The sequence below is a fragment of the Rhodnius prolixus genome, unplaced genomic scaffold (assembly GCF_049639745.1).
Source record: "Rhodnius prolixus isolate KJV_2025 unplaced genomic scaffold, Rpr scaffold_9, whole genome shotgun sequence".
NCBI classification, from domain to species: Eukaryota; Metazoa; Arthropoda; class Insecta; order Hemiptera; family Reduviidae; genus Rhodnius; species Rhodnius prolixus.
The window spans coordinates 8,060,883-8,087,293 of NW_027411604.1; the positions used below are offsets into that span (position 1 = coordinate 8,060,883).

A 26,411-nucleotide genomic window follows, 5' to 3' on the forward strand; every position below is an offset into this window, starting at 1 on the left:
AACATTTTAATAAGAAAAAACTTACGTAAGTACAAAATTATTAAAAATTTCATTCTTGCGAATAACCAATAATGTCATTTTTTTAAAAATATATAAATGATAATTTTAAAAAATTATCATCACAAATAACTACCAAATGGTTATTTACAAATTATTCCTTAAGAGTTTTAAGAATAGTTTTAAAAATACATTTTAATAAAACTCAAGAGTGAATTTATCAAAATTTGCAAAGAATTATAATAATTTTAGGGAATAATGAAATAAAATTAACATGGAAAAAAGTCAAATTTATGTCTAATTACACGATTAAAAATGGAATTAAAAGCAGGTCAAGCGGTGACCTTGCAATTTTGGTTCCAAATATGGTAAAAACTTCTGCAGTTCTCAGGAAATTTTAGTCTATGGCTTATTGTAAAGTAAAAGATGTACTTTACTGTGTATTTAATTAGCATTATGATATCAGTTAATTTTAAACTTAATCAGCTTATGTTGTGATAAATTTTGTACCTTCTCTTTCAGATTGCACGAGACCAACTTTGAAGAAAGCAAATTTTTAATTTTCGGTTTTTCAACCCATTAAAAAATACTAATTCCGACGTCTTAAAAACATTGTAGGTTTCATTGAAAATAATTTAAACAAAAGCGATGGACTTTTATTTCAGAAGGCGATCAACGGAACACCGTAAAAAGTTGGTTCAATACACTCATACTCCCAGAAATGCGATTTCTTATAATTCAATACAGTTTATGAAATGACACTTTAGATAACCTCTTCCATGGGGTCCTCCAAAAATAAATATTCACGGAAAAATGTTTCAATCAAACCCTAAGGTGTGAGAACTTGATTCATCATGATTAAAAAAGTTGCTTCCTCTTGTTTGGAAGGACTTGGGATTTGAAAGAAAAAAATCACTAAAACCCAAAACATTTTATCTTAAAGAGGCACTTTAAACTAATCGATGTTCTGTAAAGTTGGAATGTTAATATTCTTGTGATGCCTATCTTGAAAAAATGTTTCGAAAAGATCTTCAGGCATGCAATGAACATACGTCGTTTAAACAAAATAAAAAATCTCGAACACTACTTTTCAAGGAGAACTCCAAAAATTGTAAAATCGAATCAGTAATATGGAAACAATGTGGTAGACAGATATTGATTAAAATCCTTATTTTCACAGCCCCTGGTGGCACCCAAGCGAATAACCAAATTTGTTCTTCCTAAATTTTTCGGTGAATAAATATATTCATCAAAAATATTTTTCGTACTCATCTCTAGAGCTCTAAAGTATTCTATAGCAATATATAAAAATCCGTTATTAAAATGGCAAACTTACTGTCCTGGCCTTCTTCGAGAACTAATTAATATCGCACAACCTTGAATTTCCACTTCTGATTGCAGGAGGGACTAAAATATCAGTTCCATGAGAAATCGTTTCTTATAAGTCTCATCCCCATTCATTAATAATAACTAACTAACGATATGAACAGAAAAATCATCTTATATTAAATAAATAGCACTGTTGTGTCAAGAACTTTCACCATTCCTGCTATACTTTGGCTTTGTAATTAAATTTATCCCATCCTTTATAAAAGACAAACAATGATTATTGTTTAAAAATTGTATCACTTTTATTTTTTAAATTTACGAAGTTTACCTCTTCATGAAAATTAAAATTAAAAATATACATACTTCAACTTCCCAATGAATAATAGGCTCAATAGGTAAAAAAAGTTCTTACATACGAAAGCATTTATAAATAACTTATGTACATGCTTGTTCATATTAAAACGTATTTCGTATGATTTTTAAAATTGCATACTCATTAATTAGTTAAATAAACAGCAATAACTTATCTCAACCAGTGCTCTGTAATAAGAAAAATATTTTTTTTTAGAAAATAGAGAAGTGTAGGATGTATGTAGGTCTATCGTGGGAAGATCTATTGAAACATTTTGCAAATGCAAATCCATACCTTCTGACTCAATCTGTTTTTATAGCGGTTTAAATGTTCGATAATCAAAAATTTATTGTGTCCTTCTAATTTCTATGTAAAAATGTTTATTTTCCTTTAAAAATTTACAGCTCTATCAAAATTGAAGTTTCTTTTGAAATGGGATGTGATGATTTTCTATGTGTGATGATGATGGGATGTGACAAGTACTATCATAACTATACTACTAATTACACCACTCTAAGCTCACATCAAATAACGAAGTCACATTCAGAGACCATTGTGTTGTTCTAGGAAGGAATGTCAGTACGCAGCGCTCAAGATATCCTTATCTCATGGAAGCCACGACGCAGAATGTAGTAGAAGAGTGGCTGGCATGACGAAGAAAGAAGGGAAAGAGGCTGCGCTATTCCTCAAATTGAATATTGGAAAAGATAGGGCTGGTTTTTTTCCACCAACATATTGGTAAATTGAGGCGCTGGGAGCCAACTGTAATTGTTCATGCCAATATGTTGGTTTTTTCCAGCCCTCATATAAAGTAATGGTTAATGTGCAAACAAGACCACTATAACAATAAATAAATAAATAAATAAATAAATTTTCACTGAAACTTTTGTAATATAGCAAATTGAATATTGATGCTTTTTATGAATGAAAACAGCAAGATTATAATATGTAAGTTAATATCAAAGGACTGTTGAGAAAAATATAAAATTGTGAATTAAGATATGAATCTACTTTTTCTCGAAAGAAAAAGTAAAACTTTGAAAAATGGGATGTTAGATCTTATGAGGTCCCTTTGAATATAAAAAATATTTTTAGCACAAGAAACTATGGTATTATACACTACAAAACTCCATGAAATATGGTGGATGGGGTTGAAGTTCCTACTACACATTTAACATTTTTCTAATGAATAAGAAATACACTACTCGTACTGGGAATCTTTCTACTTCAAAACCCATCTCATAATCACTGTACCAAACCTCCCATCCCCTGCAAAATATAAGATTGTTTAAGACATTTAAAGTTTTTTTTGTATAGCTTCTTATCTCTGTTTAAAGTTTTTAAGGGCTGTATGCCTAACATTGGCTAAAAAAATTTCGTAACAGTACAGTTTTGTACGACCTGTTGCATAATTACTGAGTTAAACTAGTTTAATTATGAGAGGGATTCATTACAAATCTAATCTTGATAATGTGGTTGGGTCTGCATGTAATCCAATGTTCATCACTTGTTCGAACCTTCTCCAACATTAACTTGTTTTACAGCGACTTTGGGAACAATTGCGAAGTATCCTACAATGAATGACCCCCAGCCTGCAGAGCTGCTTGTAGCTTGAATCTCTATTCAAGACAAATTCAGTTATCTGTTATAGTACACAAAAATATTCCGATAAACAGGATTAAAAAAAGATAATGGCAATTTTAATAAAAAGAAACTTGAAGATTAATCTAGAAACCATTTCTTATTTCAACAATTCACCTACCTTAACAATAATAATAATAATCGTCATAACAAGTCATCATTGTTTATTTGAAAAGTTACATTATAGTTCTTAAAACGGAGATTATCTTCGCTTTATATGTGCATACAATGAATAATCATAGGTAAGAACAAAAATCTCTCTAATTTATAAAAATTGGAACTATGAAGAAAAAATAACTCTTCCCATTTTTTCGTAAGCCACAAAATAAGTGATTCAAATTCATTTCTTGAAATAGTTTACTAAATAAATTATAATTAATAAACAAATTTAAAAGGTTAATTGAAAAATATAATATCTTAAAGCAACTCTTTTCATTTTGAAAAAAAGAAGAAAAAATATACATACATATATTACTTACTTATTTTACTTATTACTTTTTCTTTACTGGAGCATAAACACATCAACCTTAAAGTTAATGGCGTTCATTATTCAAAATTAACAATATAAGGCCAAATATAGAAATTTGAAGAAAATATAATAATTTAAAGGTTGTTTTAATTTTAGAGGGGAAAAAAGATCAGAGAAATTTAAGTTGAAAAAATCGCACAGCCTTCAAAATTATCAGCTTAGAAAAAAAAAACAATAATGGCTTCGTACTTCAATATACATAAAAATACTTGCTCTCTATTGGAAGGGAAACGTACTACAGTGATTACAGCCTACAGTTGTTATTTGGGTTTGAAAATCAAACCAGTTTATTTCCCCTTAATTTATAAACATTTTATTAAATTTAATTTTTGTGAAGAGATTTATCTCCTTCTTTAAATTTTTTTAGGGCACCTAGCACACTAAATATAATACGATAATTTTTAAACTGAATTGTTCATTGCTCTATCTGTTCAATTTTTAATTAGTTCAAGAAGAAAACCACAATTTCTTCTAGATGCTATTAGATACAATTTACAATAACATAGAAACATTTAGAGTGATATTTATACTTTATTTTATAATATACAATGTGTTCTAATAAGTAGGTATTACATTTAATAAGTATAATGGTATTATTAATCAATATTCCCTTGTGAGGAGGGTTTTTTTTTTCAACTTGTTCTCAGTATCCGAGTTCTCGATGACAATTTTCTTTTTTTTTTCTCACCATAAAGATATACACTCAGTATTTGAGAGAAAATTTTATTTACATTAATCTTTCAATGATAGATAATTGATTAACTAAAGTTATCTATTACAGAAATTAGCTTGAATTAGAAAACCAAGAAAATCAGAATCCAAAACATTACCAAGAGCCTCCTAAAAAAGGAAAACATCTTACACTGTAAGTGACAAAAGGTTCTGTATAAAGGTGCAATAGCGCGACAAGATCCTAACTTAAGGAGAACAATGGATTCAACAACGAAGAGAATCGGAATACTTTACGTATTGCAGGCGACAAGACATATTTCCTTGGAATGGACATCGTAATGTAAAAAAAAAATTGTTTAAATTTGTATAAACTTCATCTGCCTTGTGCTAAATATTGAACAATTAAATCACCATCATTTTTTTCCCTTCAGCTCTCAACCCATGTCTACTTTTTCAAAATTACGACAAATTACAGCTAAGCATTATTTTGTCCTTGAATTAGACACTTTGATAAAACGGAGCGTTTAAGATATAGTGTAACGTCTCTAAGCATTTACGTTAATACTCAAAGAACTTATCGAGGATATCTCGCTAAACTAACATTGAAATGATGAAGTTTGCATTCGATGCTTTATCAGTAGAAAAAGTAAAATAAACATGAGCAAAATTTTACAGAAATATGTTAAATCGGATTTATAACTCGACGATTGACTGTTGCGAGAAGTGTCTTTTCGTTATTGAGCCCAGCAGTGTAGGCACTAGAATCAGACACTTATAACAACATCTCTATTCACTTCCAGAGGCATTGATAATACGCTGAAACTGAACGAATAATGAATTTCTATTAGTATTGGCAACCAAGCGATTCTGATCAATGGAACAAAAGCAAAATAATAAATACTAGTAATGGAATTAAGAAACAAAAGCATTTAGTCGATTAAAAAATAATAAAGGATACGAGGCAAAATGCCAAACTTCACTTCTTTTCAGGATAATTTCAATTAAAAAATAGCTAATTCAATAAGAAATTGCTATAAGTAATAATTATTGTAACTAAATGATGATCCTGTAAATCGCTCTTCAATTACTTACAGTGATAACATACCTTTCAGATATCCTGCACTATTTCTAACTATCAAGTGCCGTATTTTCAGTTGGAATTGTTAATTAAATTGTCTGCTGAATAAGAAATTGTTAACTATTTACTTAATAAATAGCTTTATTTATTAAAATATGTTATTTTTTTCAGTATACATAAATAATAATTATTTCACAAAACTAGAGTTGGGCTAGTAACAATGCTTCGACCAGTTATGGAATAAGAATAAAATAATGGTTGCCTTCTGTTTCTAATTTTATTACAGATTAAATACTTAACTTTAATCACTACAGTTGGTCGAATAATTGTCGTATTATTATTATGTTTGGAATATATGTATAGTAAAATTGGGCAATTAAATAAAATATAAACAAAATTTCTAGAAGTGAATGTATATACATAAATATATATTTCCGATGAAGTAAATATGTGTACATGTGGTAAATCGAAATATTGACCAATTATTGACAGATTCTTAAGAACTATTACCAATCGCCCTACCCCACAGGGAATTACATTTAAATCTTATTTATTAATATAAAAAATAAATACCACAACTTTTGAAGACGTCACACATACAACTCAATTTATTTTAAAAAAGACCAAATAATTTGTCTTAAAGAAAAATAATGTACGCATGTAGTCTTCTTTTAGAGAGAATGTTAGAGGGATAGTATGTTGATTTATATGAAAAATTGGAATAAAGTAAATGAGAGAAGAGATAAACCAAAAATAAATTCAGGCCTGTGGTTGCTGCTGCTGCTGCTGCTGTGGTGAATGATGTGCAGGGGCTGCAGAAGGTGGTGGATGGTGCTGTGTGGCCTGGCTGTATGACGGCGGTGGTGGCGGGAATTTAGTGCAGGCAGTCTCGTAATCTGGTAGTAGATCTTGTACGTCTGGCTCTATTAGATGTATTGTCCTTTGGGCGGCTACCAATCTCAACGTCAGATACTTATAACAACTCCATACAACACCAATGAAGTACGCCTACAAAATAAATTATGTCATAAATGAGAAATTGGATACCAGAGAGATATTAAATAGTTATGATTTATAATCAATAATCTTTTGTCTAAAGCTTCATAAGCTACAGAATTGCGAAGTGAAAAGTGTGAAATCTACGCATAGTTTTTTTCTTTTTAAAGATGAAGAAATTTTATTTAATAAATTACAAATTATTCACAGAATGCCTTGGGTAGAAACTGAACACACAATTACTCCCAAACATACAAATTTAGCATCTCTCAGAAACTCCTGAAGTTCCTTTACAAAGTATGAGGGTATTTTAAAAAAATCAAAGATTGATTACAGTATAGGTATGAATTCATATAGTTCTAGTTCTATAAATGTGTGGAAGCGAATTGTCATCAATTAACTTGCACAGTAAACTAGTAAACCGGACAGTGTCAGAATCCTTCTGAGTGCCGACAAAAAGATGCCATGTTATTTTCATATCATTTATAACTCTTGCTAATTTGGGTAGTTGTTGCCATTCCTACCTCGACTAAGGTGAAATTTAAATTTAAATTGTGGAAATTCCAATAATAACGTTGGACTCTTTAGTACAATTTCAGGTTCCATTGGACACACTTCGTGATCATTCTGTTCATCACCATTATGGATGGATGACCCGCCATCACAACAATATCATTCGCACAAAACAAACCAACGGATATTTGTACCACCAACTCGTACACCTCCCTCCATAATGTCAAAAATATCGTTCAAAAAAAATAATAAAAATAAAAAAGGCTTGCAGTATAAAATGTTTCCAAGGAGCCACGAGAACTAATAGTTATTAGGCATCCTGAGATTGAATTATTACATGAAACTAGTACTGGCCACAAGACGATAAAAATTAAATTCATTAGAATATATTACCTTGACTACCATGGCAGTGAGAAAGGTGATAAGTACAATGAATGCCAAAGCCTGTGGAGACAGTGTGAGAAGTTCAGCTTGTAGAGGTATCTTAGGACTTTCACTTACAAGCCTATGCATGTCCGGCAAGTAGCATAGATAGCTGAGTGCGGTTAAACTGTTAACAAAGTACACAAAAATTTAATAACTAAATTCATTAGTTAGGGAAAATAATAAGTAGTTTTAGAAATGTTTTTGTTAATAAAAGATTTGTTAATAGCCATCGCGAATTCCTTGATTACAAGAGCCTCTACAAGTTAAATGCCACTAGCTTCATAGTGCAAGATAAATGACATTGATTTTCTAGCAAGATTAAATTATTCTTTTTTTTGGCTTGTACCTCCATTACACTATGATTTGAACGACTTCACTTGGCGCAGAAAAATATTCTAAATCATTTCTCACAAGAAAAGAAAATAGTCGGGATTAAGTGAGAAGAACTAATAATAAGAATACAGACTGCTCGTCAGGAATGTCAGATTTTTCATTCAGTCATTACTTTTATAAATTCAACTGTAAAAATTTATTTGGTTAATTTTTAATTTTATAATTTTCTCGTAATATTATGAAAGAGTTAAAAAGCACAAAGTTTGAAGATAAATAACTACACTTTCCTTATAAACTTCTTTAACCCACTAGCCTATAGCTGGTCAAGACAAATAGTTCACCTCCTCGAGTTTCTGTGATTGGTAATTGTAATGGATCCAGAACAGGTTGAATATTCTTATTTTTACAGAACATGACAGGCCCACAAAAAACTTCACACGACAGGGGTTCTTTTCCTTACATTCCTTGACCAGACTGTACTAAACGCTCCCTTATATTAGGTTTGAATGCGTACTAATCGTTGATTTACGAAATAAACTGTGATTCTTTGAGACTAGAGAAGAAGAAAAGCAAAGAAAGCGAACGACTTAAAGGATAATTCTTGAACTCGCTAAAAGAAGAGGTTTCTTCCTCACATCAAGAGGCCACAGAGACTCTGTTTAGATTGTTGTGTCAGGGAACCGGATCCATCCTGAGCCTAATATAATCACTAAGTATTATTTTTCTAAACAGAGGTATGCCAATTTCAGAAACCGTTAAAAACTATTCCTTTAGATATTAAACTTTTTAAATCCTTCCTGCTCTTTTCCCTACCATGACAAATATAATTCTGGCAAATTGCAATTAATAACAAAAAAATAAAAAGAAACCGAAACTAAAGGAAAAACTTCAATAATAAAGGACCAATATTTGTATACATGTTATTTGCGTAAATAAGTTATATTTTTTACATAAAATTATCTTTAAAATTTGCAAGTAATATCTATTGTTACCTTGCAATGCAAAAATCAAACAGTTGGAGACAGAAAAATGGCATTAAGTAGGATGGTTTGCCTTTAATAGCTCCGTACACCATTAGCAAAGTAATAGCAAACGTTGAAAACATCACCACGATACTAACATTTAGATGTTCTGAAAAATGAATTAAAAACAAAAAATTGATAATATTAACTTTATACTAATATGGTAAAATCAATATTTATGAGGCTAACTTACGATATTCTAAGTTGTTTCTAACCAAAAATTTTCTGTAAGCATTTGGAGAACTATTTGCATGTACATCTGGTGCGTAAGAATTATCATATTCACTCTGAGGTGTAGGCAATGCAGGGGCTGTGGGTTCGATCACCAATTCTGGATGTCTTAATATGACTGCTATAACTGACAGTGTCAGGACATGTAGCATCTGCAATAAAATATTTATTTTGGTGACTTTAGATGACTCATTGTAAAAATTGTTCATATAAAAACGTAATAGTTAAAAATGTAAGTGAACCTAAACAAAAAATATCGTCGAGATTGCACCAATCAACGCTGAGGCATAAATTCATTATTATTTGAGTATATAACTGCAGAGTATGATGCAAAATTTTTCAACCATTTACATTTTGAATACGGCGAGACTTTGTCAAAAACCTTTGGAAGCATTATTAATTTTATTACCACCGTCGCTTTGGCATTATAAATACATAATCTATTATATTTTCCTTCAAAATTTTTAACTGATTACTGAGATTGTAACTGCCACTTAATGATGACTGTTTTTATTTCTCACAATGAAATTTTAGTTCAAGTTCAATTAGCATATGTGTACTTAGAAATTAGACAGTTGCAAGTTTAAATAGTGGTGACCATTTTAGAAATAAAGGTAGGGTGAGGGCAGGCTATCCGAGACGTGAATCCCATCAATGGTGAGGTTTTTTTACAGGAAGCTGTCAAGTCAATTCAACAATTACTCGCGCATTTGTATAAAATGAAACTCTTTGTGTTAAAGAAAAGATACGGCGATGAAGAGAAGTGCCACATAAAATTACATCTCAATAGATCGCCAGGCGTATGGATACTTGCCAGCACCACTAAAAAAAAAAAATCTGCTCTGAAGCAATGATAAGGTTGCAAACGGAATTTTCTGTTGGTATAAGAAAGCAAGTTTTCTTAAACTGAAGAAATGAATCATCATGAATTCGTTCCCGTTCGACTTCCAACATCTTGATGGCAAATTATATATCTCTACCAAAGTGAAACTTGACCGTGCCTGACCTATTTCGAATCCAAATTTAGGGTATACAAGATTTTAATACCGTTTGGTACAGTATTGTCTAAGAATCAAACATGTTTACATGTCTTACACCAGTCAATACAAAAAGCTATTTTTTTAACGTTTATAAAAATTCTTAAAAATTAATAAGTGGACGTAAATTGTAATTATCTAATAAATCATCTTTGAAACTCTATTAGAAGAAGATAACATAAATAGGCAATGCAGGAAAAGAATCAACAATTCATATGATTTGTAAATAACAAACAAAGCAATGGAATGATGTATGCCTTAAAAAAAAGATTACAGATTCGGAAGTCATACAATTTCTAAGATTAGGTAATAAATGAATACAACTTGAAATGCTTACCAAGTGCCACACGCCAAGAAATATAGTTGCAGTGCGAACATGACAACAAAAACAGCACCTCCAATCCTCCCGTCTCTCTCCAAACTTAAAATTTATGCCCTGCATAGTGATGAGCTGAAATTCAATTTCACTTATACAGTAATGACTAAACTCATCTACGTAAAAAAAAAAAAAAATAATAGCGAAACAAATGACTTCTGATATAAGTTAACCTGTAGAAGTTGTTTACAAATAGAAGTTCTTACTTACGTCTAATTGAAATTAACAAAAATAACAGTTTTGAACCTATTAGTAACTGAAGAAAACCACTATTTTGAAATATAGAAATAAAAGTACATTTCTATTCATCTCCTCACCTTCAGGCAATCCAGTCAAATCTAATTGAAATAGTAATAAGGAAGCATATGATAATTTGCAAGATATTGCTCAATGTGGTCACGTCGAAACGTGAGATTATGACAATTTGATAAATAAAATAAACATAAACGAAGCAAACTAAAAAAAAACTAATTTAAAAACACACGTCATTATACTTTAGCAAAAAATGAATCATTTAAAAATAATTTAGTATGGTATTACAAAATTTTAAAAGAGTATACCTTTTACTGTTAATGTCCGCCCAATAGAGTACAAATAGAAAAATGACTGTTACAGTGGATGGAAAACCTACAAAACACACAACATACTGTAAATAACTTTTTTAACAATGTTAAAGAATTCCAACATCAATAATTTAGATGATATATATTGCACTTAAACGCAGGTTTACCTGAAGAATCACAACAAAACAGAAAACAGCTGTTTGCATTTCAGACGAAATTAGATCAATTTTTTTTTCACTTCTGTTACCTTGAAGTCTGTTTCAATAATTTAAGTATATATGTTTTTGCAACGAATCCAAAATAGGCAATATTGTTCTAAATAACAATAAAGTTAATACAAATTTAATTAAAAAGAAAATAGAATTTGTTATTTCTCTCACCAGAGCACTTCAAAGCTACATGAAGGTTGTTTAGTGGGGGTCCAATGCAAACAAGCAGAGAAGCAAAAGGTCTACTACCGATTTATATACATAAGTAGGTTTTTTATTTTATTTTCTACTTACCCTATTTACTGTTGTTGGAAGTATTGAAAATAAAACGCTAATACTGACTATTGTTTAAAGAGAAAATAGATTTCCTGGATTCATAACTGAGTAAATTTAATGTCGATTTATTGGGCGAACTCCAAATATTTGTCTCATTACTAATTCCTAGTGGTGTTACTTCGTGGCAGCTCTGTTATGAAACTGATTTGAGGCTACGAAAAAAGTTGGATACCTTTCTCATTTCATCTACAATGCATTACATTTCTGGTTAACCAATCATCCTCTCAGTCGGTCAGCTAATTCCAGAACACTCAAGCGTAGTTCGAAGTAGGCTCAACAATCATGACTGATATTGAAGATAACTTCTGCAGTTTTAGTAAAGAACTTCTTTTTTTTAAAGAAACGAATATGAAAACTTTTTTTCTGAAAACTCATTATTTGGTAGTCAATTCAGCTTTCTAAGGATTTTAAAATTACATAAAAATCACACAGCAAACAATTGAAAAATGTAAAAATCGCCTTGATCTCTTTGCTTTTGTCTTGTCCATTTATAATGTTTCGAGGAAGGAATGTAAAAAATGGCGAGAGGTTGATATGCGCTTAGATAGTAATCTACGATAAGCATCTTTTGTTCTGAAACTATAGAAGTAATCCTTACCTCAGCATCAGAAAACTCTTCATACACCCACATACTGCGTCCTGTAAGCTTTCTCAGTAATTGCTGTAACATTGCACATCACCTTACGTCTCACAAAATGCACGACAATTTGAGGTCCAACCTTTAAACCCTCTATGATTTTTTAATCATCAAAACTATTATTACTTTATATGAAAAGTGTTTGATATCATCAGGTATTTTAATAAATGGAAATTAAAATCTTCAGTTTATAAATCTGCAATCTACCGAACAAAGAAAAAAATTATAAAGATTAATCAAGTGCTGCTCTCATTCCGCGAGAATTATTTTACATGGCTCATACGATATGCCAAAACACTTCCTCCAATCAGAAGTGCCTCTTACTAATCGCACAGCTTGATTTATTTAAGGTAATGCAAAGTATTTAATATAATGTAGTATTTATTTTATAGAAGGATTATGAAAAACCAACCTACTTAAATAAAATGGTTTTTAACTGCACAGATTCCTTCCAATGACAGAATTAATGTACGGTTTTTAAACTGAATACTGTTCATTGCTGGCCAAAACTTTATTATGTTTATATTTTACTTACCCTATTGTATTAATAAATTATAACTGCTTTAACTTGGTTTTACAACAGATCTATATTTATTTACTTTGATAAATAGCTTTCATTACAAAAGTTTTTTTTCAGCACGTTTTTACAAGAAATTACCCATTTTTTTAACAATTTTGTAATATTCGCGGCACCATACTTTAAGACTAATTGAATGTTTCTGTGAATATTTCCATATTTTCAATAGTCCATTATTCAACTTACAAGGTTTAAATGGATTCAACAATTGTTCGAACGAAGCTTTAGTATCTGCAAAATTGAAAGGAATGAATTAAATGATTTGTTTAAGTTTCATTAAAGTGATTAGGTTAAAGAAATTCTCTTTGACAGATTTAATATTACTTCTTCTCTCAGTATCTATACTATTACAATCTACCCTACATACTTAGATCTATAAATATTTAAAGAAACGGAAAGTTTCAGAAATAAGGCATATGAAAGATATGTACAAATTTTTCGGAGAAATGGAAAGCTAAATTATATCAATGGCATCTACATTTCAACATTAAGATTGTCATCTCCGATCGAAAATTTCACTTTTTAAGATTGGATATTGATCTTTCAGCCAAGACGAAGATTACCAAGACTTCATAAGACAGCAGGCCCCAGTAAAGCCAAAAAAAATGACATCGGTGAGTCCGTGATAAACCACATTACTTTTAGAAACGATCCCGTTTTTGGTCGTTACGAAATGATCGAACATTGCAAGTGAGAAGATTACGGGGCAAAGGACGAAATATTGAGGTTGCTGCTCTTGTCATACACAAGGATTGATGGTTTGGGATGCACAGTTATTGTGTGTGCGTTGGTCTTTGACCAGGGAAGTTTAACGTTCAAGTTTAACTGTTGCACTTTCGTCACTAAATAAATCACGTACATACATATATTGATAGCCCTGGAGACGTAACGCATTATTAAACTTATACTCTAATTGTAGTAATTTTCTTACCCCATTTTAATCAATATCTCTTACGTAGACGTAAGTGAACTGTGGAAGTTTCGAGCCTGTAATTTTTTTCTACATTGGTGCATTTTATTTTATTTATTTATTAAGCGCGGTTTTGATAGTCAATAATACCTAATACGTATAGTAAGATAATATAAAGAGATTAAATCTGATCAAAACTAGTAGTAGTAACAATTATATTATTATCACTAAATAATTGCACATTAACCCAACTAATTATACATATTCCCCAAATTTACTTATACGATTGAGATTAGCAGAAATAACATAAATGAGAAATAAATATGATAGATATACCTTCTTTAATGGCGTATTTATTCCCATTAAATAGATGTTTCAAGTTCACTAAAACAGGCAAAGTAAGTAAAGGTCTTTTTGTAATTTGTTCTAAATATAGGTACCTATTAACAAAATGAAGATGGTTAACACACTTAAAATTTTATTTAAATGTGTAAGTTATTCTAATCATTTTTGAATAGCATTATTCAATTAATTTAACCTTGATGAATAAATACATTTCATCATTTTTCAATTTTATTATTATTATTGTAAACTACTAGAATTTTAAAACTTTACTTGGTACAGTTTATTAATTTTGCATAATTAATTAATTTCGGTTCTGGTCCTTGATTTATGAACGGGAATGTTGTCTAGATCTTTTTATTGCTGTAAATGAAATATACGGAGAACATGAAAAAGATATTATCCAGTACTCGCTTCGACGATGCTGGCTGTATGGCGAAAGCCAATGCCAAAAAAAAAAAGCAAAACAACAATATTATCCAGCTCTGTGGCGTCTGTGGGCCTGGACCTAACCACTGTTACAATATTTAATTGATCAAGATAGCGAAATTCTTTAAATGCACCAGTAAATTTCAGAAATAATTTAGTTTGAAGAAATGAAATAAATTTGGCCAGAGAAGATCAAAGAATGTATACTTCAAGAGAAGATTTTTTCTCATTCTTAAAAATTCAAGGTTAATCCTAAGAGTCCTAAACTTCGTTACTGTGTATAGCTGACTTTATAGAGATTATTAATATTTTTATATCTCTGAAATTGTACCATCCGGCGGTTTCAATTTTGTAATCCAGAACTCTTTCTTACTTGATATCTCTTTATTCACTTTCTTTATCAAGCCTTCTTTCGCTTTTTTTTTTTTTTTTTTTTTTTTTTTTTTTTTTTTTTTTTTTTTTTTCTTGGGAATACTGGAATTGGTTCGATTCCTGGTCTTGGCCTTGGATTTTATTTAATGGTTAAATGAGAAATAGTAAAGTACGTTTGCTATTCGCCTCCGTCCACGACACCTAGTAAATGGTAGTTGGACGTTAAGCCCCGCCTGAAAATATAGGCGATTACTTTACTTTTTACTGGCCGCTCCTCAATATCCCCAAGAACAACTTAATAATCACGATCGATTGTTTTTTGGCTTTTCTTTCCCGAACTCTGAAAACCAATTTTCTTTAGATGTCCTGAGGATTTATTCATATTTTCAACGTCACTTTTTTTTTTTTAAATATCAATGTTAATAGTCTGGTAAAAATTTAGAAGATCCTAATTTAACTATTATTCACATAGCCCCTGTCCCTCTCCAAAACAATATACATATTTAAAATGTTGTGAGAATAAATTCATGACTTTTTGGAAATTATTGGAATACTAAACTAAATCAAATCTAGTGTTAACAATGAAAAGTGAAGAAATCCTTCAACAAATTTGCACTTCCAGTCGTTATCTTTTCTTTCATTAGGAAAATTTTAAAAAAAGGTCACAAAAAGTTTGGAAAATAAATGTCATTATTAAGAATGTGTGTATGTTTGTAAAAACAATTGAAACTCATGCTGTACCCAGTTTGGTTTTTTTTTACAGGTCCAAGTGATATAAAATACGTGAAAAAGTGGCCTAAGTAACTCAGGTTTTTATTTTAAAGTAATTTTAAGTATTTCTTAGTATTGGATGATTAACAATGAATACGATTCAACAATTTTTACCTGCTATACATTACTTACCTACTACGAGAAGTAGTAGGTAAGTAATGTATAGCGACCAAGTAAAATTTTGATTTCGAGTTTTCTCCAGCAAACATCTTTAATAGACCCAGCACTATGCTAGATGTTTCAAATTCAATTTCCTACTTGTATTTCTTATTATGTTCACTCAATTTAACATTTTAAAAAAACATTTTATAAATATACATTAGTTTTACTGTTTGGATCTGGATTTAGTTGGGAAGAGTCTACCAATTTTCTTTCGGGCTTTTCTCCGTTTCTTTAACATTTCATGCTTCTTATTCCCTGAATCTTCCCCTTCTGATTGGTATTTTTTAGGATTACTAGTTTCCTTTCTGAAAGAAACAAAAATAAATAAGTCTTGTTTATGAATCATCAATCTTTTTTTTTTTTTATCTAAGTTTTACATATTAATTAATATATAAATATGAAATGATGGTTTGGTTTTCGACCGTTGTTAATAGATTATCAACCCTTGGAAATTTTGTGGTGCGGTCAATAAGATTGTCGGACATCAAACAGTTATGATAACGTGGCTAAACTCTATAAATCTAAACTCTACGAAATTGAAAATCGTTCAGGGGTGGAAATGTTAATGCATGGAAACGATCCTTAAGAGGAAATCTTGGATTCCTTCTAGGGCGAAAGGTATTTTTGTTCCCCAAAGAATTTTCTTCACATGCCCATTAAATTAAAAAAAAAAAAAAAAAAAGTATTATAAAATTAAATAATAACAATGAATGTATTCCCAAAATTATAAATAAAGAAAATTAAAAGATCGTTTGTAATACCTGACTTTTCCAGTTTTTAATAACAGATAACAAAGAAAAGAAGGGATTCCGCAGTTTATAGACAAGATGTCGGCGCTTACATTTTTTTTTTTTTCTAAGAGCCTCTTACAGTTCTCTGAATGGAGATGAAAAGTGTTGTCTATAATGAGAGAACCCTACAAAGAGGCCGATAGTACGCTGGAAAAGTCTCCTCCAAACTTCAGAGATTGATGTCCTTAAATTGGAAAAAAAGAACAAGTCCTTTGTACTTAAGTTTAAAAGAAAATTTAGCTATAAAAGTAGCGATAACAATTCACATGATTTGTTCGTTGCATTGGATTTTTTCGTACTTATATAAACATTAAAATAAATTGAAAAAAGATTTTTAGAGGCTTACTTTTTAAAACTAAACTGTTCGCTTTTATTCATTGCTTTCTTCTTTCCTGGTAGACTTTGCAGTGATTGACTATGGAATGCAGAATATACTTTTATTACATCATCCGCAGCGTATGTAACTTTCCTTAAATAAATAAATAAATAAATAAATAAATAATAGAAATCCGTGCCACTGATGTATCGGCTCAAACGCACCACTTGCTCAGAATTCTACTGCAATAGCGAGTAATAACTTTTTGTGTAACGAATTATAATACGATTATAATTATAATACGTAATAATAAACAAGCGCGCTAATGACCCTAAAGTCAATGAGCCCCACTGAACGAATAATATCAAAAGAACTTGCACTCTACGAACAAAAGAAATGAATTTAAAAAAAAAATATATATATATATATATATATATATATAAAAGAATTTGTCTTATTATCAACTAATAACATTATTAATACGCAAGAAAATAAATAAAACCGTATTTGCACCCGAGTAGGGTGGCAGAGTTAGCTTTTGAAATAAGGTTACTTAAACCAGCGAGAGGTACTTTGAATTAAAAAATGGCCTTACAAGTTAACGACATCCCATCTCTTATCTCTTTAACAAAAACTTACAGTTTTAAATGTTAAGTATAAGGGTTGATTAAACGCCAAAAGGTACACAAATCAGCAAGCACCCAACATTTCATTAATTCTTCATTAATATTTAAGTAATTTTACTGCAATAATATTCATTAATATTTTTTAGAATTTATTAGATGTCACAGACCCTTATGCTGGCCATTTTCGTCTACAAAATATTTGTTCAAGTAGCACTGTAGATTGACTGTAATATCTAGTTATTTATAATAATCAAACTATTAAATACAGGTTAAAAAGAAAAACGTTATAAAAAATAAAAAAAAATTATGTGGCTAAAAAATTCAAAACTTTTTTTTATAAAAAAAATGTAATATGTAATATAAAGTAAATAAGATATGTATATTTTTAGGACAGCTAATTATTCCAGTATTTTACTATAAGTAAAATTAGGGGGACTAAATTAAATTACAATTGAGAAATCAATAATTGTTGTTGAATAATCTACTTGATATAACTGTGTGATATTTATGCTCACGAATATTTCGGTAAGACGAATTCAAGACAGTAGCCTACTCTAACTTTGTCTTTTTCTACTTTAACATGCATGTTCATATGTGTGATTTATCATAATTATAACAAAAAAATATTATAAATGAAGTGGCCAGCATAAGGGTCTGTGACATCTAATAAATTCTAAAAAATATTAATGAATATTATTGCAGTAAAATTACTTAAATATTAATGAAGAATTAATGAAATGTTGGGTGCTTGCTGATTTGTGTACCTTTTGGCGTTTAATCAACCCTTATACTTAACATTTAAAACTGTAAGTTTTTGTTAAAGAGATTTTTGTACCTTTTGGATAGATTTTCCTTTTTGTCTATTTTACAAAGTTACATATCTGCTTTACAGATTTTTTTAAATTTGGAATAAGCAATTCTATCATTATAACCTGATAAGGTGGTAAGTCGGAACCGTAACTACCACTAGAGAGATCTTTTTAAAGAATGATTATCGTTAAGGTCCCCCAAACCATCCTCAGTAACAACTTTTTTTGAAAAAGCGTTTTGAATAACATAGGAAGGTATTTGTGCGTAAATAGCAAAATTAAACTGCGATTTCATTACTTCCTTTTAAGAGGAGTAAGAAAAATAAACTGCGATTGAAGTACTTCTAGGCAAAGAGGCAAAGATTTTTTAATCGAACGACAATTCATTGATTTAAATCGGTTCACTCATTAATAATTTAAACGATTGCAGTACTTCCTCTTAGTAGGTGCAAGAGCATCAGCAATGTAGAGGAGCTTTAACCATTTATTCGAGCTGAATTATATCAAAATCGGACTAAGCGTTATAGAAATATTGGTAATAATAGTTTTAGAAAGGGCCTTATTTGGGTGGGGCAAACTCCCCTCCTTATGAGGCACGGCGTCGAGACTTTTAAAGTGTAAATCTGTACAAAATTTCGATTCGAATGACATTTCATTCATGAAAATCGGTTCACGTGTCGATAATTTGAAACGATTCCTATACTTCCCCTTAACAAGTGTAAGAGCTGATCACCGCTTTAATGTTACGTAGGGGAGCCCTAACCCTATCATCCTACCAAATTTTATCAAAATCGGGCCAAGATTTACAGAGTAATTAGTAATAATAATTTTGGAGGGGGCCTTACATAAAGGGGGCTAACTCCTCTCCCATTCGATGTACAGGGTCGAGACCCCCAAAAGGCACATCTACATAAAATTCCGAATCGAATGACACCTCATTCATGAAAATCGGTTCGCGCGTTTAGGCTGTACGTTGTTTACAAAAAAGGTAACAAGAACAACAACAACAACAACAACAACAACAACAACAACAAGAACAAGAACAAGAACATTTTTTGAAAAAGCCGTTTTTGCTCATTTTCGGCAACTTTTTTCTCGAAACCTATTAGATCTGGGTTGTTGCAAAAAAATTACAGCTATAAAGGAGGGTTTGCCCCATATTTTAAAGAAAATTTGGGAATTTTATCTTTAGTAGAAAAAGAGAAAAAAATTGTCAAAGTTGGGTGTTTTTCAACGTTACGCTTTTTCGTGCACTTTTTGACGATCAACCCTTATACAACTGTCCTACCGGACAGTTTTAATAAGTTCTAAGCAGTCCTATACATACATTAACAAAGCCTTCGGTTAAGTTATAGATATTACCAGCAGATATTACAATATTCTTTATGACCGCTATTTGGATCACACCACAACTATATTCTAGGCTAATTTTCTCTAAAAGACAGCCTATATTATTAAATAGATGTTTTAATCATTAAACGTAGGAAAGAGAAGAATGGCCACAATCTTTCCAAAAACACGCCTGTTCAATTATGTCACAGCCTTTCAAATTTAGGATTTCTATTAACACAAAGAGAGACAGAATTTTCGAAAAATTTCGTTCTCATGTGGCGTACTTCTCTCAATGCATCTCCATTAAACCGCTGGCACATAACTGTGTTTAATAAAAAAAGTTGAAGGAAAAACTTACTTTTTTTGCCTGCTTACTTTCTGCGATTTAATTTCTGCTGGTTTTTTCTCTGGTGTACATAATTTTTCTAAACTTGACTGCGGTGTACATAATTTCTCTGTCGACGAAGTCGACTTTTCAGATGAAGTACTTGTTGATGGTTTCCTTTAAACAAATGCATTAACAAGTAATTATTGGTATTTCTTTTTTGATATTACTATTAAATAATGACAAAAAGAACTAACTACAAGTATTTTATTAGAAGATCGACAATTGCAATTAAAAACATGTCATACTGGTTGCTTAACATACGCTAAACTTTGTAAAACCTCTTTGTGATAGAAATTTTTGCGATCTTGATTGGGCACACTTTAATACAGTACGATCATAGCAGGGAGTTGTTGGGTTGTCTCGTTAATGAACATTAATCAATAAAAAGAATAGTTCTTAAAACAGTTATTATTGATATTAATATATAGTTTTCGTGACCGCAAATTGTTAAACTTAGGATGGAAGATTTGCGAGGAATCGGTCAAATAAAACAACTTGTCTTTTTGCCAACGTTTCGACAAACATATTGTCCTCTTCAGGGCCTGGATATTACAAATACAAAACAATTTACAGAGTCAGTAACATAGAAAAAACAGTAAAAATCAGTAATACAAAAATAAACAGTAAAATACAATAAATTCTTTATAAGTTTCAATTATTATCTTAAGATAATTATTGATATTACTTTTATTTTCGAAGAATGTTTAGATTCTACGCAAAAATGGAATGGATCAGGCCTACAGGCAGTCAGAACGAAAATTTCTGTAGCTTAAGAATAAAAACAACTTCCGTACATTTTCAGCAGTAAAAGCTGCCTAATTATTTGGTTGGTCCCGTCATAAATTAATAGCAGGTATGTTATCAAATAAAATCTATCGTCCCTATGATAATTATTGCCAGAAAATATTTCAAATCAAAATGATTGAAAGATAACTAATCGCGCCCAAAATTAATAAATGTGATTGAAGCCATTTTCCAAAAATCAGTAAAAACCACAGATACACTGTAAAGTCGCTCTTCCGGGGTATCGATTTTCGTCAAATTTGAAATTCTGCTCTTAACTACATAATATTACGTAGCGGTGGAACTATAACTTTTTTAGAAGAAGTACTTAAGAGTGGCTTTCCATGAAAATCCCTCGAATTAACAAAGTATTCCAAGAAAAATTGTCTAATATATTTCCTATTCCTATAAAATTTAGGAAGGAACATGTATAGAAGACGTTATGTTTAAATGTAAATGCTTTTAAAAAAAAAACCGAGAAAATTAGAGGCGTTTTGAAAACAAAAAAGTTGCATCAATAAAGTCCCACTTTCTTAAAGTTGAACATTTGAACCTTAGTACGTACGTAAGCGATAGTATAATCCAAACAACATACCAAGTATGAGATCTCTGTTACTTTTCGCTTTTGGAGATATTCTGTAAATAATCAAACACAAACAGAGACAAGTCGCTGAAAACACTTTTTTTAGAGGGGTAAGTAAATACTCGTACTTTCTACTAGCAGGAGAAAGAAAAAGTAAGAAATGAAAACGTGCTCTTTCTTAGAATCTACAATATAATAGTTTACTGATATAAAATTTGTTTACTTTTTTTTACCAATTCTTTTGCGAAACCATGATTTACATGAACGATTCTTTGAAACCTTAGGATACCTATCTTCTCCGCTAAACAAAAAAAAAAAAATTTGTTAATAGGTAAATAAATGAAAACTTTTACAAGTATTATTGCCTCTTAAAGAAAGTTAACACTCATGTATACATAAACTTTATTCGAATTGAATTGATTCATTGCACTGGCCCCTACCAATGGATAATCACAATGGGTTATGGGAAGTGAAATTATGTCATTTCCCTCATGGATTTCTCTTAGGGAAACTACTGACTTTCAAAATGTCTTTAAGGGGTAAGCTCTACGTCTGAGTCTCTTGCAATAGAGAGGACATCATGGTATGAGATCATTTTTTTCTGGTATTGCTAGTGTAATCCTCTAAATCTTCTTGGAAATAAATATAAGTTAGATAAACTCCAGCTACAGAGCCTTATTTTTCTCCAGACGTAAATTTTGCTAAGTTTAACCACGTTTTTTCATTAAATTAAAAGACATTAATGTATAAAATTGCATTTTTAATAGTAATTAACAACCACTTCTCAATTAAACTATGAGACCAATTGATAAATAAGCTATAGGCAAATTTCCAGTTTAATTACATTAATGTGATCACAGTAATATCTCTGGAAAATTATAAACAGCTACACTACGTGAAAAATTCGTAGGAAAGATACTTTGTCGCAATTAAATTTTATCACCGTTTTTTAAGAGATTATTATAATTTAGTATGCATCATATTTACCTATGTGTGGATTTAGTAGGTTTTCTGTTGGAGCTCTTTGTTAAGTCATAGTAGCTCCTCACTTCGCTGAAAAATATTATTATGTTATGTATCAAATAGATTTAATATTTCCGAATTATTGAACAAAAAACAGAAATACCAAGTTGCTCACAAAATTACATCGCAGAAATGACCTCTTGTACTGCTTGGCCGAAATTTGACATCAACAACATTCGTTGATAAAGTATGAAGTCTTGGAATGTGAGGAACTTAGGAGTAATTCTCTTTACATGTTATTTAACCTAATGAGGAATTTCAAATCTTTGTTGGTATAAAAGTTATTTATATCAACGATCACAAAGTTAATTTAACTTTAAGAAACCACACATGGTTGCAAAACCTTCTTTTATTCTAGAACCGTAATCCTTTTTTGTGAATCATAAATCTGTTAAACTCTTCATTCTGAATAAACTGTAAGAATTCTAATGAGGACCTGCACCTTTGTTCATTGATTTCAAACAATCACGTGAAATTATGGGAATGCTGCAAATACCATCTAAACCAAGGATGAGCAACACGCGGCCCGTCAAGCATTTCTAAAATTGAATTTATTTTATCGACTTTCTCCCATCAATATATTGTTATAAAATTAATTATAATAAAATGGTAGTACATACATACTAAACCGAAATATTTTTTTATGGCGAGTTACTTGTCGACGACGTTTTTAAACATGCAATACGAACGCGCCGCGTCTGCGCGATTTTTTTGTGACGAGATACACACTTGTCGGTGACTTGTTCAAACATGCAATACGGACGCGATGCGTTTCTTACGAAGTTTCGTAAATTATTAATAAGAGTTAATCTATGTGCGGCCCGCCAAAAAAAATTTAAATTTAAATTGGCCCATTGATTAAAAAGGTTGCTCACCCCTGATCTAAACTCATTATTGGCGGAAATGTCTCTGAAATGCACACGGTGCAAGGTGGTGAAGACAATCTGTTAGTGAAATTTAGTGTCAATACAAGATCACGCCATTAGGATCAAGACAGATTGGAAAGCACCATCATCAAGATAATCACAATTTGGCAGATGCTGACATTTTTATTTCAGCTCAGAGTGAAATGACAATTAAAGATGTTCTGGAAGAATTTTAGTTCGGCGCTAAGCCTTTTTTTTACATCCAAATCAATCAGGTACCGACAGCTCAAATTCTGACATTCTGGCTACATAGCCCGCCCATCAAATCTGTCTAACTTTGTCACGTTTGAAATATCAGATTCTTGGAAGGGTGCGCCTTCACCTAATCAGCCCAATATGTATAAGACTTCTTCTGTTGTAGGGTCTCAAGTAAACAGGAGAATTTTTTAATTACAAAGCCTGAAGCCTTATTTCGTCCACTTTAGAGTGATTCTGAACTTATGTGAATGCAGAAGGAGGTGCCTTATAAATTCAATGAGTCTTAAATTTAATGAATAAAATGCGATTAATGCTGTGAACATTTTAAAAGAGAAATAGTAAACTATATGAACTATCGTGTAATAGTTCATTCTAAGTTGTTGAGTTATTTAGTAATTACAGCAGAACATTAAATCTGGCTATTAAAAGACTATCAACGTCAAATCGAAGAACTTGAAATCACGTTTTTTTTTTTTTGCGATCGACAACTTGGCCACTGGCCTAAGCAAGTCACTACTAACAACAACATGTCATTATCTTCTATCCAACAACTTTGCCGAGGATGATTGCCAAAATAGAAATTAAGTACTACTTATTTTTAAAATAATACTGACAGTGAATGAGAATCTACATATTCGAATGTTCTGTTAAGATTTGGGAAGGAACGAGAGTAGTCGGGACCGGTAGTATTATGATTATAAGAAGGCAGCAGGCACCACTGTCAAAGATTTTAAACGCTCTTCAAATAAACCAAATAAATTATTAATTACCACAATTCACCGTCGCATTCTCCTTTTAATGATTTCAAGCTAGGTTCATAAGGAAATGAATCCAGTTTGTGGAGAAATTTCAGTAGCGACTGTAAGCAAACATAAGAAACATTTAATTACATGAAAACAACAATTTTATTGGGGAAAGAGATGACCTGAGTGATAGTGCTTTAGACTCAATAATGCCGAGATCCCGGGTTCGAGACCGATCTGTTCAAACATTATCTCTTCCAAGAAGTACCTAACCGCTCAGTATAACAAAAAAGGTCCGGGCTGAGTTTTTTTGTTTAATCCTCTGAGTAACAAAAAAGTTCCTATAGTAGGTTAAAAGATTATACCTCTCTCTCTTACTCCATCACTCTTTGGTTATATCTGTAATCTAAACAAAACAAAAATAGAGAATCTGCAAAAAATAAAATCGCGTTTTTAGGGTAGCTATTTTCTACTTCTTTTACATTATTTTAATGTTCATAAATTTCTTTGAAATTCTTAGTACAAAAGGAGCTCATAATAAAATCATAAAAATATTCTAAGAAACGAAGACGTAAAGAAATTCCAAAAGTACTTTTCGTGTTGAATCAAATGATTATTTTCTTAAGCTCCTAAAAAAGTCTCAAATGTGATTCACATTAAAAATCTAGTTTTGTTTAAAATGAAAGCAAATCATGATCTATGAAAACAAAATTCGGACAACTCCATTACCTTTCTGTTTAATATCCCGCCAACACGAGCTGCAGTTAATAAACCCAGGGATAAACGATGTCTTCTCGGCCATCTTGGAAACGCTTGAACCGCTCAAAAACTTGCGCACGTGATAAACATTCATCGCCATAAACTACTTTTAATAAAAGATAAGTTTCAGTAGCGGTTTTACCCAGTTTAATGTGAAATTTCACGACAATTCGTTGCTCTACTTCATGTGTAGTATCATGTTTTCGGCAAAACGAAATACCTCTAACACAAACGACGGTTTCGGTCAGACACATTTCTCTACAAACACGTGAGACGCTGCAATCCAAAGAGAAGGCTTTACGCTGCAGAGTGTGGGTCGTTAGGATTTGGCGCATGCATAGTTCTTCTGTAGCAGCATCAGTCTCGTTATTTAATAGCCACACCTCGTATTCTGTATTGTAATGTGCAGGGTGTGAACAAGGAATATGAAAATCTTCAAATCAAATAGTTTTCCGTGTACATGATAATTTTTGTTAATTTAACGTATAGCTTAGAAAGTGAAAAAATACTTACATCATCTTCGTGAATTGTTGCTATTATTTTCACCCCATTTATCTCAGCGTGAACATGAGGTGTAGATTGTAGTTTACACCGGTACAGTTTATTGCATATTTTACATTTTTGTTTTCCAATAGTCATTTTTTTGAGGTAATTTTCACTTCTGTAACGGAAATAACTTTTTTAAATTACTCTAGTTGTTAATATAGATAATGCACAATTCTCTAGGAATATTTTATTTAATAAACCCAAATTTCGATTAGCCTTTTACAGAAATAAAACAAAGTTAAATCCTGTATTTCTGCATTACTTCTGCCATAGAAGTAAAAATCAGCCACATTTCATATTTGCGATTGGAAATGATTGGACTATGACGGAAGCTGTTGGGTCCTTTTGGGGTGCTAGTATTTTTATATGTTTGCTCTGACGTATTTGCTCACTTCTTTTTATAAAAAGCCCTTTCACGCCTTTCGACACATCCTGTTTTGCAGATTTTTCGCTCTGATTCGATGAACACAAAAGTGTTCTTTGTAACTTCTCAGACGATATAGTCAGAGAAAAAATTTTTATTACATATATCAGCTTTAAAAAAAGTGTTTTCTAAATTTTAATATAATTCTAAATCGTTATTTCTTAACGAACAGCCGGAATAAGCTGAGAGATAATAAAAGCATACAATAGCTTTACTGATATTCTTTATCGCAAACCGATATCTGATTGCAGTGTACATGTTACATAATGTAATGTACAATGTACTACTTATTGTTTACCTTAAAGAGTCAAAAACGACTGAAAC

The 26,411-nt window shown here is 31.0% G+C and overlaps 2 protein-coding genes across 14 annotated transcripts in view; both read right to left on the bottom strand.

Moving 5' to 3' along the window:
* Positions 1–3,466: 3,466 nt before the first annotated feature.
* On the bottom strand, positions 3,467–11,436 carry LOC141454386 (lysosomal-associated transmembrane protein 4A). 4 transcript variants are annotated; one of them, XM_074128549.1, is made up of 7 exons: positions 11,263–11,436; positions 11,093–11,159; positions 10,494–10,607; positions 9,082–9,271; positions 8,859–8,997; positions 7,501–7,657; positions 3,467–6,606 (listed from the first exon to the last, which is right to left on the bottom strand). In XM_074128549.1, the coding sequence occupies exons 3-7, from the start codon at positions 10,596–10,598 to the stop codon at positions 6,358–6,360; spliced, it is 840 nt and encodes a 279-aa protein (XP_073984650.1). In that variant the 5' UTR covers positions 10,599–10,607; positions 11,093–11,159; positions 11,263–11,436; the 3' UTR covers positions 3,467–6,357. The 4 variants fall into 4 exon arrangements, with proteins under 4 accessions (XP_073984650.1, XP_073984649.1, XP_073984652.1 ...); XM_074128548.1 differs by lacking the exon at positions 11,263–11,436 and having other exon boundaries at positions 11,093–11,232; XM_074128551.1 differs by lacking the exons at positions 11,093–11,159; positions 11,263–11,436 and adding an exon at positions 10,850–10,894.
* Positions 11,437–12,885: 1,449 nt separating this feature from the next.
* Positions 12,886–26,411, bottom strand: part of LOC141454385 (uncharacterized) — a 30,790-nt gene continuing 17,264 nt past the window's right edge. For 4 of the 10 annotated variants that reach the window (XM_074128543.1, XM_074128541.1, XM_074128540.1 and 1 more), the window contains 9 exons: positions 25,631–25,778; positions 24,386–24,474; positions 22,456–22,521; positions 21,692–21,769; positions 20,073–20,216; positions 16,978–17,100; positions 16,008–16,145; positions 14,101–14,204; positions 12,886–13,085 (listed from right to left, as the gene is read on the bottom strand). In XM_074128543.1, coding sequence (XP_073984644.1) covers positions 12,922–13,085; positions 14,101–14,204; positions 16,008–16,145; positions 16,978–17,100; positions 20,073–20,216; positions 21,692–21,769; positions 22,456–22,521; positions 24,386–24,474; positions 25,631–25,756 — 1,032 coding nt within the window. In that variant the 5' untranslated portion in view covers positions 25,757–25,778 and the 3' untranslated portion in view covers positions 12,886–12,921. Of the gene's footprint in view, positions 13,086–14,100; positions 14,205–15,996; positions 16,146–16,977; positions 17,101–20,072; positions 20,217–21,691; positions 21,770–22,455; positions 22,522–24,385; positions 24,475–25,630; positions 25,779–26,411 lie in introns of those variants that run through there. The other 6 variants (XM_074128544.1, XM_074128547.1, XR_012458682.1 and 3 more) reach the window with 6 other exon arrangements.